This window comes from Cetorhinus maximus, chromosome 5, assembly GCF_964194155.1.
Source record: "Cetorhinus maximus chromosome 5, sCetMax3.hap1.1, whole genome shotgun sequence".
Lineage (NCBI taxonomy): Eukaryota > Metazoa > Chordata > Chondrichthyes > Lamniformes > Cetorhinidae > Cetorhinus > Cetorhinus maximus.
In genome coordinates, this window is record NC_135883.1 from 544,121 (window position 1) to 561,014 (window position 16,894).

General features: G+C 42.8%; 1 protein-coding gene across 3 annotated transcripts in view; it reads right to left on the bottom strand.

Annotated features, from left to right (window-relative positions):
* LOC144680453 (XK-related protein 6-like) overlaps nt 1–16,894 on the bottom strand; it is a 916,065-nt gene that overhangs the window by 27,632 nt on the left and 871,539 nt on the right. For 2 of the 3 annotated variants that reach the window (XM_078541417.1, XM_078541418.1), the window contains one exon: nt 8,698–8,894. In XM_078541417.1, the coding sequence (XP_078397543.1) occupies nt 8,698–8,894 (197 nt within the window). Of the gene's footprint in view, nt 1–6,928; nt 6,945–8,697; nt 8,895–16,894 lie in introns of all 3 variants that reach the window. The other variant, XM_078541419.1, reaches the window with a different exon arrangement.

A 16,894-nucleotide genomic window follows, 5' to 3' on the forward strand; every position in this document is an offset into this window, starting at 1 on the left:
GACATCAGCAGGCTGTAATTTTATGTCTTAAGTAGGCCCCCATTCCATCCAGTGGGAGCCTTGTCCAGGGCCTGAATTCCCACTGTAGGTACTACAGTGATTGGGAATACAGTGGTTTGGTGAGACAATCTCAATTTTTAGAATTTAAATCCTTTGTCCAACCATTTTATGCCCATAGTGGGGTGGTTTTGAGTTGGCGGTGGTATTAAAGCTGCACAAATAATGTTGAATCGCCATTCTAATTTATGTGCATTGGATTTTTCACTGGAAGTGATACTAGAAGTATTGTAGAAAGTGGTGATGATGGAGTGAGATCATATATGGTTATCCATCATTATCACCTTTGCAACATTGGGTGTGAAGGATGAGTGTACAAGACAAGTGTCCAACATTGCTAAGAAGCAGAACAGTACCAAAGTGTGAAGAAATATCTTGTGAATGAAATACTTTTGAAGTGTAGTTACTGTTGTAACATAGGAAACACAGCAGTTAATTTGCATGCTGCAGGGTCCCCCAAACAGTAATATAGGTATATAAATAATAAAAAACTGTAGTAAGAAGAGGGGTGAAGCTAATTAAGGACCAAAAAGGGGTCTATGCATGGAGGCAGAGATCATGGCTGAGGTATTAAATGAGCACGTTGCACCTGTCTTTACCAAGGAAGATGACGCTGATCAGGATAAAGTAAAATAAGAGATAATTGTGACATTGAATGAGCTAAAAACTGATGAAGGGGAGATATTAGCAAGGTTGTCCGTACCTAAAGTTGATAAGACACCAGGAACAGATGAGATGCATCTGAGAATATTAAGGGAAGTAAGGGTGGAAATTGAGGAGGCATTGTCCATAATCGTTCAACCACACCAACCCCAGCCCCCCACTCCCCACCCCTTAGACATGGGGGTGGTACCAGAGTACTGGATAATTGCAAATGTTACACTCGTATTCAAAAAGGGAGTAAGGATAAACCCAGTAACTACAGGTCAATCAGTTTAACCTTGGTGATGGGAAACCATTAAGAAATTATGGTCGGGACAAAATTAACAGTCAATTGGACAAATGTGGATTAATTAAGGGAAGCCAGCACAGATTTTTATTGTGTTTGGCTAATGTAATTGAGTTTCTTGATGAGGCAACAGAGAGGATTGATGAGGATAATGCAGCTGATGTGGTATACTTGGACACTTGATAATAGACTTGCCAGCAAAGTTAAAGCCCATGGAATAAAAGCGACAGTGCCAGTATGAATATGAAGTTGGGTGAGTGACATGAAACAGAGAGTAGTGGTGAGTGGTTGTTTTTCAAACTGGAGGAAGGTATTAAATGGGATTTCCCAAGGGTCGATATTACAACCACTGTTTTTCTTGACAAATATTAATGACCTAGTCTGGAGTGTACATGATACAATTTCAAAACTTACAGTTGACACAAAATTTGGAAGCATCGCAAACTGTGAGGGTGATAGTGATAGACTCAAGAGGACAAAGACAAGCTGGTGGAATGTGGCTCATAAAATTTTATGTAGAGAAATGTGAAGCTATATATTTAAGTAGGAAGAATGAAGAGAGGCAGCACAAGGGTAAAATTCTGAAGAGGATGAGGAACAGAGAGAACTCAGGGTTATGATGCATAAATCATTGAAGGTGGCAGGGCAGGTTGAGAAATGTTTATAAAAGCATACGGGATCCTGGTCTTTGTAATTAGATGCATAGAGTTCAAAATATTATGAATATTTATAAAACACAGGGTTGGCATCAATTGGAATATTGTGTCCATATCGAGGTACACTTTAGGAAGGATGTGAATGCTTCAAAGAGAGTGCGGAGAAGATTTAATAGAATGTTTCCAGGAATGAGGGTCTTCACTTACATGGATAGATTGGAGAAGTTGAGTTGTTTTCCTTAGAGAAGAGAAGTTTCAGAGGAGATTTGAGAATGTGTTCCAAATCAAGAGGGATCTGGATGGGTTGGATAGAGAGAAGGATCGAGAAGCAGACATCACTGATTTGTGATTGGCAAAAGAATCAACAGCAACATGAGTATGCAGAAAGTGGTTACAATCTGGAATGCACTCTTTGAGAGTGTGGCGGATTCAAATGTGGCTTTCAAAAAGGCAATTGGATAAGCACCTGAAGAGAAAGCATTTGCAGAGCTACAGGGAAAGGACTGGGGAGTGGGATTTGCTGAGTTGCTCTTACAGAGAGTCGGCAGGGTTACAATGGCCCGAAAGACCTCTTTCTGTCCTGTAACCATTCTGTTACTGTAGGAAATAAATGACCAGATCATCTGATTTTAGTTACAGTTTGAGAGATTAATTTAAATCTCCAGGAAGAGGTGGTGGCATAGCGGTAGTGTCACTGGGCTGGTAATCCAGAGTAATGCTCTGGTGAACTGGGTTCAAATCCCACCACAGTGGAATTTGAATTCAATAAAAATCTGAAATTAAAAGTCTAATGATGACCAGGAAACCATTGCTGATTGTTGTAAAAACCCATCTGGTTCCCTGATGCCCTTTAGGGAAGGAAATCTGCTGTTCCCACACATGACTTCAGATTGGCAGTAATGTGAATTCAGTTGTATCAATTCAACAGAAAGGAATGAAACTGGATAGACGACCCAGGCACTGGAAATGACAACAGCACACCAGGCCCTGTTGACCCTGCAAAGTCCTCCTTTGCCCAAAATTGGGAGAGCTGTCCCACAGACTAGTCAAGCAAGAGCCTAACATAGTCATTCTCATGGAATCATACCTTACAGATAACGTCCCAGACACCACCATCACCATCCCTGGGTATGTCTTGTCCCACTGGCAGGACACAGCAGAGGTGATGGCCCAATGGTACACAGTCGGGAGGGACTTTCCCCGGGAGTCTTCAACATTGACTTCGGACCCCATGGCATCAGGTCAAACATGGGCAAGGAAACCTCCTGCTGATTACCATGTGCCGCCCTCCCTCAGCTGATGAATCAGTGCTCCTCCATGTTGAACACCACTTGGAGGAAGCACTGAGGGTGGCAAGGGTGCAGAATGTACTCTGGGTGGGGGCTTCAATGTCCATCACCAAGAGTGGCTCGGAAGCACCAGCACAGACTGAGCTGGTTGAGTCCCAAAGGACAAAGGTCTGCGGTAGGTGGTGAAGGAACTAATGAGAGGGAAAAACATACTTGACTTTATCCTCACCAACCTGCCTGCCATAGATGCATCTGTCCATGACAGTATCGGTAGGAGTGACCACCGCACAGTCATTGTGGAGACAAAGATCCGTCTTCACATTGAGGATACCCTCCATCGTGTTGTGTGGCACTACCACCCGGCTAAATGGGATAGATTTCAAACAGATCTAGCAACTCAAGACTGGGCATCCATAAGGCACTGTGGGCCATCAGCAGTAGCAGAATTGTACTTGAACACAGTCTGTAACCTCATGGCCCAGCATATCCCCCACCCTACCATTACCATCAAACCAGGGGATCAACCCTGGTTCAATGAAGAGTGCAGGAGGGCATACCAGGAGCAGCACCAGGCATACCTAAAAATGAACCTAGTGAAGTTACAACACAGGGCATGCCAAACAGCATAAGCAGCAAGTGATAGACAGAACTTAGTGATTTCACTACCACTGTGAATCAGATCTAAGCTCTGCAGTCCTGCCACATCCAGTCGTGAATGGTTGTGGACAATTAAACAACTCAGTGGAGGAGGAGGCTCCACAAATATCCCCATCCTCAGTGATGGAGGAGCTGGGCATATCTATACAAATGATAAGGCTGAAGCATTTGCAACAATCTTCAACCAGAAGTGCCGAGTTGATGATCCAACTCGGTCTCCTCTGGAGGTCCCCAGCACCACAGATGCCAATTCAATTCACTTCACATGATATCAAGAAACGACTGAAGGTACTGGATACTGCAAAGGCTAAGGGCCCTGACAATATTCCGGCAATAGTACTGAAGACTTGTGCTCCAGAACTTGCCGTGCCACTAGCCAAGCTGTTCCAGTACAGCTACAACACTGGCATCTACCCAGCTATGTGGAAAATTGCTGAGGTATGTCCTATACGCAAAAAGCAAGACAAATCCAATGTCACCAATTAATGCCCCATCGGTCTACTCTCAATCATCAGTAAAGTGACGGAAGGGGTCATCAACAGTGCTATCAAGTGGCACTTGCTTAGCAATAACCCGTTTACTGATGCTCAGTTTGGATTCCTCCAAGATCACTCAGCTCTTGAGCTCATTACAGCCTTGGTTCAAATATGGACAAAAGATTTGAACTCCAGAGGTGAGGTGAGAGTGACTGCCCTTGACATCAAGGCAGCATTTGACCGAGTGTGACATCAAGGAGCCCTGGCAAAACTGAGTCAATGGGAATCAGGGGGAAAACTCTCCGCTGGTTGGAGTCATACCTAGCACAAAGGAAGATGGTTGTGGCTGTTGGAGTTCAATCATCTCAGCTCCAGGACATCACTGCAAGAGTTCCTCAGGGTAGTGTCCTCAGCCCAACCATCTTCAGCTGCTTCATCAATGACCTTCCTTTCATCAGAAGGTCAGAAGTGGGGATGTTCACTGATAATTGCACAATGTTCAGCACCATTCACGACTCCTCAGATACTGAAGCAGTCCATGTCCAAATGCAGCAAGACCTGGACAATATCCAGGCTTGGGCTGACAAGTGGCAAGTAACATTCGCACTACATAAGTGCCAGGCAATGACCATCTCCAACAAGAGACAATCTAACCAATGCTCTTTGATGTTCAATGGCATTACCATCACTGAATCCCTCACTATCAACATCCTGGAATTGACCAGAAACTAAACTGGACTGGCTGTATAAATACAGTGGCTACAAGAGCAGATCAGAGGGTAGGAATCCTGAGGCAAGTAACTCATCTCCTGACTCCCCAAAGCCTGCTCACCATCTACAAGGCACAAATCAGGAGTGTGATGGAATACTCCCCACTTGCCTGGATGAGTGCAGCTCCCACAACACTCAAGAAGCTCGACACCACCCAGGACAATTCAGCCCCGCTTGATTGGCACCACATCCACAAACATTCACTCCCTCCACCACTTACGCACAGTAGCAGCAGTGTGTACCATTTACAAGATGCACTGCAGGAACTCACCAACGGCAGGATTTTCAGCTTGGCATGTGGGTGTGCGCCCAACACCCCCGAGCATGAAATAGCGAGTGATAACGTCGGGTGAGTGTCCCGATGTCATTGTGTACGCACACGATATTTCAGTTGGTGGGAGTGCTCGAGAGTTGGCAACGCGCCCACTGGCAATTAAGAGGCCTATTAAGGCCCATAAGCGGGTAATTAAGTTGAATTTTTCACTGCCCGTCCAACCTTATGTTTACCGGGTTGGCGAATGGGCCAGGGGGCCTTTGCATTCTTTTGTGAAACCTCATCCACTGGCAGGATGAAGTCACGTAATTAAATAATGAAAAAATAAAAATGTTTGGGCAGGATTTTAAAAATCACCATGTAAAGGTGTGAGAGTCCGCTGTGCGGACATTTTTCTGGATTTTTAACATCTTTAATTTTGTTTCAAAAAATCTTCAGCTCCCTGAGGCAGTTCTGTGCCTTCAGGGAGCTTTCAGTGAGCACACCCCTGTGTATACGCACACTTCAGCTTGCACTCCACCCACCCCCACCCCGGCAGCGCTGAGACTCTCAGTGCGCGTTTCACACTGGCTGGTTGTTAATTGGCTAGCCAGTGTGAAATCGCAGTTGGGGCCCAGTCATGGGCAGCAGCTGCTCCTGGGCCTGCCCAATGAGGGAAAAATCCTCCCCCAAGGCTTCTTAGGCAGCACCTTCCAAACCCACATCTAGAAGGACAAGGGTAGCAGGTAGATGGGAACATCACCACCTGGAAGGTCCCCCCCCAAGTTACTCACCATCCTGACTTGGAAATATATCACCGTTCCTTCACTGTCACTGGGTCAAAATCCTGGAACTCCCTTCCTAACAGCACTGAGGGTGTACCTACACCACATGGACTGCAGTGATTCAAGAAGGCAGCTCACCACCACCTTCTCAAGGGCAACTAGGGATGGGCAATAAAAATGCTGGCCCAGCCAGTGAAGCCCACATCCCGTGAATGAATAAATGAAAAACTCTTTTAGTATCCACACTGTTCCCTATCAAACTTCAATTAGTGTGATTGCTGAGGCCCTTAATTATTTTACTGCTGTTTAAGTAAAATATTCCAGCCAAGCTCACCTGTGATCCTTGTAACTCTTAAAATGACATCACCCTTGTGATATTTACATGCAATTTAAATCCTTCTGCCTATTTGAGACAAAAAGAATGTGCATTGTGCTTAAATCTGGATTTGTAGTACTATTTCCTCCCCCAGCATCCTATGGACTAGCAGATATGGCAGGCTAAAGATCATAAAACCGATCAGTCTCTCATCACCGTTCTGTTGTGCTTGGTTGTACTGATATTAATAATGATGAAAAAGCAAATGAGGCAGGATGTAAAATGGTCTGCTGTTTTGCTCTTGTCCATTTTACACTAATGTCTAAGGCCAATTTAACTCCAGGCCTTTCAGTTACAGTATCACAACTGAGACTGATACCACCTCAGACCAATACAGGGAGCAAAGTGTCTCTGGACAAGGTACCAATTGAGTTTCCAGTGGATGATTCTGAGCATCTATTGCTGGCAACGGGTTGACATAAAATAGGACCTAGCCAGGGCTTTTGATGAAGCATGATTGTGTTTAACAGTCTCACTCTATGTAATGTATTAATGAGTCTAAGATCCTGCTAAGGTAGAGGTATTGAACAATGCAACTCATTTTTCCAATACTACATAATGTGGCCAGAAATCCTCAGCACTCAGCCTGGTAACTCTGGTGAGAATGTGGTGGTAAAATGTGCAAACTAGGTCAGGACTCAGATATGTTGGGTCTTCACCTTGCCTGGGAGTGATCTTTGACTCTGTCTTAAGCAAGGTTAAACGATGAACCAAATGCATGGTTTCCCAAGATTGGAAGTTCCTTTGGCTCTGACCTGCCAAACACCGATAAAGGAATTAGCAGCTGATACACCCAGAAGGAACAGTCATACTGGCCTCGGCAGTAACTTTGCAGGTTCCACACTGAGGCCCAAACATAGGCCATAGCCTCGATCCTGGAAGGGGAGGATGTTCACATTTTAATTTTTTTTTCTTTTGCATGTCAAGGAGGCTACCTGAGGTACAGACAGAATGTTTTCAGTGTGGGCTGGGGGGAGTGGGGGCATAAGTGGTGGGCCTGGCCTGGCCATTAAAACTGCGTTTTTGAGACAGCAGAGATCATCAGCATTGCCCTTCATTTGTGTTTTAAGATCTCAAGTCTTTGAGAGCTCCAAATGAATTATTCAGAGCAGATTTCTGTATTCATTTGAGAGTGAATGCAAACACCAGTGTTTGGCAACAGAAAAGGCTGATGGCCGTATGTGAAAGTGGTAACTTTCTAGCTTGGGAACTTTTAGGAGCAAAAAATGGAGCCAAAATCTCAAAGCAACGTAGTTGCCTCACACTTGCATTCCCAGTCTCATTGCTCTCCAGAAACATGCCCCGTTACCTTCTGAACCTAGTTAATTGCTTCAATAGCCCTCCCTGGTAACTTAATTCTACAATTATACTATGCCTTGTGTAAAGAAATATTCACATGATAGCCTTTTTTACTCAACTGCCTATTTGAACTTTTGTTCATGGCTATTTGACCCTTTTACTATTGTAAATTATTTATCTTGATCAACTTTGTCAATTCTGTTGGAATTATCAATACTTCATGAGGTCATCTTCAAATTTCCTTTGACAGTGAGAATAAGCCCAATTTGCTTCACCTCCTCACAACTGAGATTCCCGGAGTTGGTTCACTTTCTTGCCTCTGTACATCTTGAGGGCAACAATATCACTTCTAATGTTGGTTAAATAGAACTGTATACTGTAGTCACAATACCTTTTGACCCCTGTCTTACTCAGCAACAATGTACCTTTTGATTTCATGCATCATTTTTCATCTTATATACACAAGGCTAGGGAACAACAGTGTACTAAGCCAGCAATACAAGGTGACAGACATTTAAAGGGACAATGTTTTTCCCCTGCATGGATTACAATTTATTCACTTGGGCATAAAAGATCAGCAGATAAAAATCCACATGTATTCAACCAATTTGCATCCTATTTGTTGGGTTTTCAGAATAAACTGAAATGCCTCAACTGGGTTTTAAGATAACATTTTCAGGCATAGTGCTCTTCTCAGTATCATTTTGCAAAAGCATTCCAAGTAGGTGTAATATGTAACATTTTTTCAGTTTGCACGCAGTTCCTAATTTTGAACGGTTACGCTAGATGCTTCCAACTAAAAGTAAAAGCCTCAGCTAAATCCTGTTGCTGCAAAGGGGCAACAATGCAATGAATATGTATTTGGCAGAATCTTTCTGAGCGGTTGAGATAGAAGAAATGTGTATCATTATCTCAGTGACATCATGCACAAACTACATCATTACATATTTTAATGTGCTTTATGTCATGGCATTCTGTTTTGCAAGCAAATGAGGAAAAGCTTGCCAAATATTTTTAACATACAGTGTGCTTTTAATCTCTGAAGATGCACACCATAATATGGATGCTGTCTTCATAAATCACTCGCTGCAGATATAAATGAACGCATATATGTAACATAGACACTTACATGGTAAGGTTTCTGCCTGGTTTTTCTGGATCATTATGCAGAGCTGTAGCACCAGTTGTGGCGCACTCTCCAGGAAAGTCTCCAGAAGGCGCAGCATGTTCACATCTGCATACTCGTACATCATGGCCCAGTAAAATCGGCGCTGGTGCTCGTTCTTTCTCCTGCTCTGAATGCCCAAATACATTGTTCGAATATACCTGAAAAAACAAGATTTAAACTAGAGCACGATGCACTTCAGCAATCTCACTACAGGAAACTGGAATGACTGAAGCTTCTTCTGAATTCACTGACTGCACACCACAATTTTCAACCAAGAAATGAATCCATTATTACCATTGAACTAGGCACTTTGGATGGTGGATTTTCAACTGTTTGCCATCCATTTTTCACATGAAAAATGGGTTACTGTCATAGGTAACTCTGGTGGACACCCACTTCCCCACTTGATTTAATTTTCAGGCAGACATTTAAATGGATGTCCAACAATCCCACCCAATAAAAGCCAGAGGCAGTTTAAATCTGTAAAAACTTGAATGCATCTTTACTGTATAAATGGGCAGAACATGCACCATGCATGTTAGTCCCAATTGTACAAGCTTTGAGCAGCCTAACCAGCAGGTCCCTAAAGGGACCTCGGGAGACCACACAGAAGAGACATATTCTGTTTTTTTTTAAAGACTTTTTATAATCTTCTGGCCCTGTGCCAGCCTGTTCTCACCACCCATCTCCTACAAACAGAGCCAACCTGCCGGTCAGCTCCATGGACAAAGCAGCCAAATCCCCACTAATCCTAAATCAGCAAATCACAGTTGAGTTCCCATTTGGTGCTTGCAGCTTGTTAGAAAGATTCAACTCAGACACTGCTCCTCAAACTGGTTTAAAGGTGGTGGATGCACTGTCCATTTTAAGCCGAAGTTGAAGATTTCAACCCACCCACCCCCCGCCATCACAAGGTAATTTCCACTTTTGGCAGCAGAATACTGGCAGTAACAGGTTAGCTGCCTGTTATAAACTCAGCCCAATATTCCTGTCCATTAACTTCAGTTTAGCAATATGTTTAATGAAGATGATGGGGGTGAGGGGTGTTTAATTTTCACCACTGCTGAATGTAAAATTGCAACACATAAATATTTATACAGTCATCACCACTTATATCACCCACACTTTGGGTGGAATTTTCCATTCCGGGACTAAGTCCCGTGGTGGAGGCGGAGACAGGAACAGGGAGTGTTTCCTGCTGCTGAAGCCAGTGGGAATTTGTTCTGTATTGCACGGCCCTGGCCTCACGAAAGATGCATTGGAGGTTTTGCAGCATGTTGCAGGGTGGGGTGGGCTGGATAACCAGCGCCCCACCATCATATCCAGGTGCCATTTTTAAAAGGCACCCAGAGATAAATGATCCACTGTTGAAGACAGAAGATGGACCTCCAGGAACACTCTAAAGCTGGAAGATGGACCTCCTCAAAGACACTGAAGCTGGAAGATCCACCTGATAGATGCTCCCCCAGCTCACTGCTGCGTGCTCCAGGGTCCATGGTCGTTGGAGGCCTCCATCCCGAACTCCGGAGCCAGCCAGCCCCAGGTAAGTGCCGATGTGTACACACCACCTTGGTCCAAGCGTGTTCTGGAACAGCATCATTTCCCACTGGCATCACGGATGGTAGGGTATAGGGGGTGGGGGGGTGATTCTGGCCGGACCTTCTTCTGCATCCCATTAGTAGGATACAAATCAGTTTTGTGCCAGTATCTGGTGAGAATGGTGACCCGCCATAGCAGGGGGGAGTGGAAGATCCTGTCTCAGTTTACGCCAGCGTGAAACTGATTTTTGGAGCTCCTGTGGCATTCCCCCTCCCCCTGTCTGCCATTGAACACGCCATTTTGGGGTGGGTGGGGTGGGGGGTGTTGGGGGGGGGGGGGGGGGTGGGGGGAAATCCTGCCCTTACAGTGGCACAATGGCTATTTTGGGCAATTTGTTTATTTAAGTCCTAATAATGACTTTATTTAATTTAGAATATTATTCATTCATTTACAATGGAATGCTGGTCTAACACAGGGTGGAGTTCAGACGTTATATCCAATCAGGCTTCTTCAGCCAATGATCTCGCCACATCACAATTTCTGTGGCCACAGGCATGTTCCTCAGGGCATCCTTTACAGTTATTTGTTCGTAACTCCCGGCCTTAAATGATGCCACAAGACCCTCGAAGCTTTAAACAGCCACTGGGATTTCTCCAGGAGTTGGGAGGAGTCAGCTCCACCCGAGCGTATTTCCAGAAGGTAGCCGGACGTGGTTTGGAGTCATTAGCTGTGCAGCTTATTAAAATGCAATTACCTTAATCACTCTCAATTTACCACTTTAAAAGCCTCATTGATTTCAGGCAAATTGAAAAGATTATTAATTTTTTTCAGTTTCCACCTGTAATAATTAGAAGCATTAGGAATAGGAGTAGGCCATTCAGCCCCTCGAGCCCCTCTATCATTCAATTAGATCATGGTGGATCTGTGTCTCAACTTCCTTTAACTGCCTTTGCTCCATATCTCTTACCTGACAAATATCTAATTATCTCAGTGCTGGAAACTCCCATTATCCCTCTGGGAGGCAGTTTCTATGAGTCTTTAAGTTCAAAAGTACAACCATAAAAAAATAGCAGCAAATAGGATCAAAGGGGGAAAAAATGGTAAAAAGGCAAAATTAATGGCTCTTTATTTAAATGCCTGTAGTGTTCAGAACAAAATAAATGAATTAACAGCACAAATAGAGATTAATGGGTATGATCGTATAACCATTATGGAAACAGTTACAAGGAGAACAAAGCTGGGGACTAAATATTCAGGGGTATGTGATTTTCAAAAGGACAGGCAGGAAGGAAAAGGTGGTGGGGTAGCTTTGTTAGTACGAGAATAAGTACGATAGCAAGAAATGATCCTTGACCGGAAAATGTGGAATCCATTTGGGTGGAAGTAAGAAATAACAAGGGGAAGAAGACACTGGTGGGAGTAGTCTGTAAGTTCCCTTACTGTAACTATGCTGTCAGACAGAGAATAAATCAGGAAATAATGGGGGCATTTTTTAAAACCGAAATAAAAATTTAACACTTGAATTAAAAACATGTCCCTGCTCATGTGACAGAGTAATATGAGCAGGGAAATGTTTTATGACATTTTTATTTTGCACATTAGTTTTTTTAAACAGCTCTTCATCTCCCTGAAGCAGCTCCATGCCTCAGGGAGATTGAAGTGCTCTTCCACACCCATGTGCAAAGTTCGCACTCAGCCCACTTGCCCTCCTCCCTCTGCTCATCACTGCCGCTCGCATTCTACACTGGGCGGGCCTTAATTGGCCCACCCAATTAAAATAACAGTGTGGTGCCGATCGCAGGTGCCGATCGCAGCTTCCCAACCGCCAGCACCCGCCCCTGCCAAGCACCCCCGCCAAGGGCAAAATTCTGCCCCTGATATGTAGGAGCTGATTATCTCAGTAGTGCAGACTAGTCATACAACATCAGTCTTTGTATTGGGAGCTTGTGAAATAGTGACTGAGTGACAGGGTTGTATGTATTTATTTATTGTAGGGGCTCGAGTTTTATTGTTGTGACTCTCTGCTTTAGGATGCTGATGACTCCAAAATGGATAATGTAGAACTGGAAAGCTGTGTCATGTTGCAACTTTTCACCTAGTATGAGAGCGGTGGGGACTGTAAATTCAAAGTTTGTTCTATAGGAGGCTGATGAGTGATATGACACAAATAAAAATACTGAGACATAGTTTCAGTATTAACAATGCAAACTCAATATGTATATTTCATTGAATTGAATTTAATCTAATTAAACAATCAAAGATTCATTTGGCATGATAGCATTACACCACTGCACAAGACATATTTAATATAACTTAATATATCCAAAATGTTCCATTGATCATTTGAACAACTGACAAAATATTACAATATCAAAATAATCAGTTGGCATAATCCTAACATTCTAAAGAAACCGTCTTTTCTGGACACACAGCTACATAGGCATTAATTACATAATATGGTTGATTTGAAAGCAAAAATATAAATAATGTGTAATTATTATACGTAAAATATCAAATGAATGCTAATAACCGGAGGGCACAATATCCACATAGATGTGCACTGTCTAATTCAGTAATCATCAGAAATAGAAAAATAAATGCCCCTGTAGGCCCCCTTATTGAAGTTTAGCTCATGCATCCATGACAGGAAATGAAGCATATTCTCATGGAGAATTTATGCTTTGTGTTGTAATATGGGTCCTTTATATGTCTCAATGATGAGACCTTGAGAATTGTATATTTAAACATGAACTCTTTATTGTTAATCTTTAACTATTCACAGATCCCAGGTTACTGTCATGCATGGTGCTGTTATCTCCATGCAGGCTGGTTCCAGAGTGAACTTTCTAGACTGTTCAATCAGTCTATTACCATATAACTCTATACATCATATAGTGGGCAGTGCTATTCTCCAGTCCCACATTGACCATTGCACTGCCGAGCACCTTTACCTTACAATGGCATCCAGGCACATACAACATCATACAATATCCCCCTTTCTCCTCCAACAAAAACTTTCCTTCCTTCCAACGGAGTATTACAATACAATCTTTACTTGCTGTATCTTCTTCCTCACCTAAAGTCTCTGACTTTATAAATTCAGACGGTCTTGAGGCTTGACAGTTCTTCCACATCTTGGTCTGTCATGTTTGGAGGAATGGTAGTAGTCCTCTGTGTTTCTGGTACTTGGCTGACTCCATTTGATTCACTTTTTGCACTCCTTCGAGTTGCATTTCTCTTTATCAACAATTCATCTGCTATTTTTGGACACTGTGTGTTTGTCCTGTTTCTTCCGAAGGGAATGTGCACTCTGTTCATTCCTAGGCTAGACTCAAATCTTCTTTTTCCTTGGTGTCCACCATGTTCTTGCTAGATGCATACATTTTGCAAATGGGACTTTCATATCCATTTGTTTCACAATTTTAACCAAACACTTGTTTGCTGTTTTATTTTCAAATCCTTTAACAACCTTATGAATCTTTTCATTCAGCTTAGCTTTTCCTTCTTCTAGTGCAAGGCGCTTCAGTGTCGGATTTGCATTTTCCAATCTCATTTCTGACTCTTCTTTTTCTGTCTGCAACAGAACTTTGTCCTTGTCCATCGTTTTGGTTTCACTGTTGGCCAGTTCTGTCTCTGATGAAGTCTTACCTTGTTTCATTTCTGTAATTGTGCTTCTCATGGCTTCATTATCTACTTGCAGCTTGGAAAGTTCAACAGCTTTTCCTTTCAATGCCTCCTCCTGCCATTCAACTGCTCCTTTGGCTCTTCCATGTGTTTCTTGTAGCTCTTGGCTTTCTGCTGGAATATAAAACATTGCAGAGTCTTCTCAGACGACTGGTTCTACAGTTTGTTCAGAATGATGTTAAATTAATTTTCCTTTTCTTCATAATTTTCCAGAGGAATAAACTTTGTCCTAAGGGATTCTTGTAGCATGTGAAGGTCTGTCAACAGGTTTTCCTTTTCTTTGCCAAGCTCACTTGCTTCACCTTGAGCTTTCCTGTAATTTAGTGTAGTCTCCTTGAGTTTCTTCTGCTGTGCTCCATTCTGCTGTTTAAGACAGTCTTCATTTCTTTATGTTGCTGAATGGCTATGCATTCCTTTTGCACTTGATCTTGAAAAACAATCAGTTGTTCTTTCAACAGTTTATTTCCATGTTACATCTTGCCAACTCACTCTGGGCTTCAGTGCATTGTTTTGTTGTGACTGATAATTCCAATGCAACCTTTTCTGAAGTGATATTCAACATTCTTTTTAGTTCCTCATGTTTTTCATGGCTACATATTGATTCATCAAGGCGTCTTTCAGGGTAGCAACTTCTTTGCATGCCTGTTATGCCTGCTGTTTTGCCTGGCTATACGTTTGGTTGGGTTTTCCCAACTCCTGCTTTGATTTGTCACCTGTGGAATTGAGGGTCATTATCTCCTCCTGGTAGCGTTGTGTCATCTTTGAAATTTGTTTGCTCAGATCTCAAACAGCTTGATTCATTGAAGACTTCAGTTTATTATGCATTTTCAAAGGTATATACTCAGCTTGAATCTTGCACTTCAAACCTTCCAGTTCAGCTTTGATGCGAACATTTTCCTATAGAACAGCTTCATTTACATTTTGTATGTTTTGCTTCTTTTGAGTTACCTCAGATAGCTTTCCTTCATTCATAGCCATCTGCTCCCTCTGCACTACCATCTATTTCCCTCACTCTGGGGTCTTGTGGCTCCCTCTTTCTGCAGTTGTCAGTTTTCCTCTCACTCTGGGGTCTTTTGTTGCCCTCCCTCTGAGATCTTTTGTTTCCCTCAGTGCTTTCCTGGGAGCTGCCCTCCCTCTGGAGTCTCTTGTTGTCCTCGGCACTTTATTGGGAGTTTCCTTCTCTCTGGGGTATCTTGTTGCCCTTGGCGGTTTATTGGGGCTATGCTAGACTTTCTTTTAGTCTGCGCTCTCCATAACTTGGAGTTTAAAATATATGGCAAAGCCTTTTGACATTTCACCAAATTGTTGTCAAGTATGAAACTATACATTGGCTGTGGAGAACTTCATCAGGAAATGAACCAAAGATGGATAAACACTTATTAACTTGCACTTCTTCTGATTCCTTACTTAATCCTGTAAGTCTCCTGTAAACTAAAAATCGTCTTCTCCAAGACTCCTAATGCATCTGGCTCTTCTAATTTGCTGTCCATGGCTGCTTGTTTTTTCTTGTAGTTACAGTTTTAAATTTCATTATCCCTTTAAGACTGTCAGTGCAGTAACCGTTTTTTCACTTCGGGCTATCTGCAGCTGTCCGTTCTGTCACTGCAATTTTCCTGCACTTTTCTGATTTTGTCCGGCTCCCTGGTGACTGTGGCTGCAAACTTTTTAAAACAGCAACACTTCTCTCTTTTCCTTCTCTTTGAATTCTGCAGATCCTGTTTATTTTGAAATTTGGGCTTATTGGCAGCCTAGCAGTTTTCTCCCAGTAATTTTCCCATGCTTTCTCGGGGTACCTGCAATTGTGGGTTCCTTCAAACTTTATTATAAGAGACTACTGCAGCATTTCTTTTCTGGTCGATTCTTTCTTTTCTGAAACTCTGCAGTTTTGAGCTTTGTGCATCGAGAGTTTTGGCGGGTGCGCGCTTTTTTAATAAGACATGAGCTGTCAACTCTGAAGGTTTTGTTTTCTGTTTTTTTTAACTCTCAGTGCCATTTATTTTAAACTCTTCAGAACAGCAGCAATTTTTTTTTGGTCTTTACTGAAAAACTTTATTTTTTCCGACTGAAAGGGGAACCCTGTCTCTTAAACTCTGCAGGATTTTAATTTTCTTTTACTGTGCCCTGTGACTCTGCCAGCCAATTTCTTTTGAACTTCCGTGCAGCATGGCCACCACTGCTGCAATCTGCTAAGCCCTGGGACCACCACCTATTCTATAATGTAAAGGCAGCTTATTTTTTAAAAACTTTGCTCACTGTCTCAAAAACTGACCAGGTTCTTTGACTCTTCATTACTCAGGGTCTTGCAATTTTTGTAGTTTTGCACACCATCTTGTGATCTAACTAAGTGTCTGAGCTCAGTGCCGTCTCAGAGTCTGGCACGTTTTGTAGTGTTGCTCACCTGTCTTGCGATCTAAGCAGTTCTTTTGCTCTGTGCCACTCAGGGCTCTTGCAATTGGCTTCCACTCACTCCCGTGGAATCCTTAACTTCTAAGTCCGTAGGGAAGCTTCTGCAATCGTTTTGTCAAGTTTTCTCTTGAGGTGCATATCACTCTAGGTTGGCTTCAGCTGCTTTTAGTGTTTCAGACTTTGGGATACGGTTCTGGGTTCATCATTTAAAATGCTGCCACCTTTCAGGTCACCGCTGATGTGATATATTTCGGAAGATCCCACTGCTGCCACCATGTTGTAATATGGTTCTTTAGTTGTCTCTATGATGAGATCTTGAGGTTTGTATATTTAAACATGAACCCTTTATTGTTACTCTTTAAATGTTCATGGATCTCAGGTTACTGTCATGCATGATGCTGTTACCTCCATACAGCCAGTTCCAGAGTGTCCTCTCTAGGCTGTTCTATCAGTCTACTGCCATGTGACTCTATACAGCATACCATGGGCTGTGCTATTTTCCAGTCCCACTTTAACCCTTGCTCTGCCG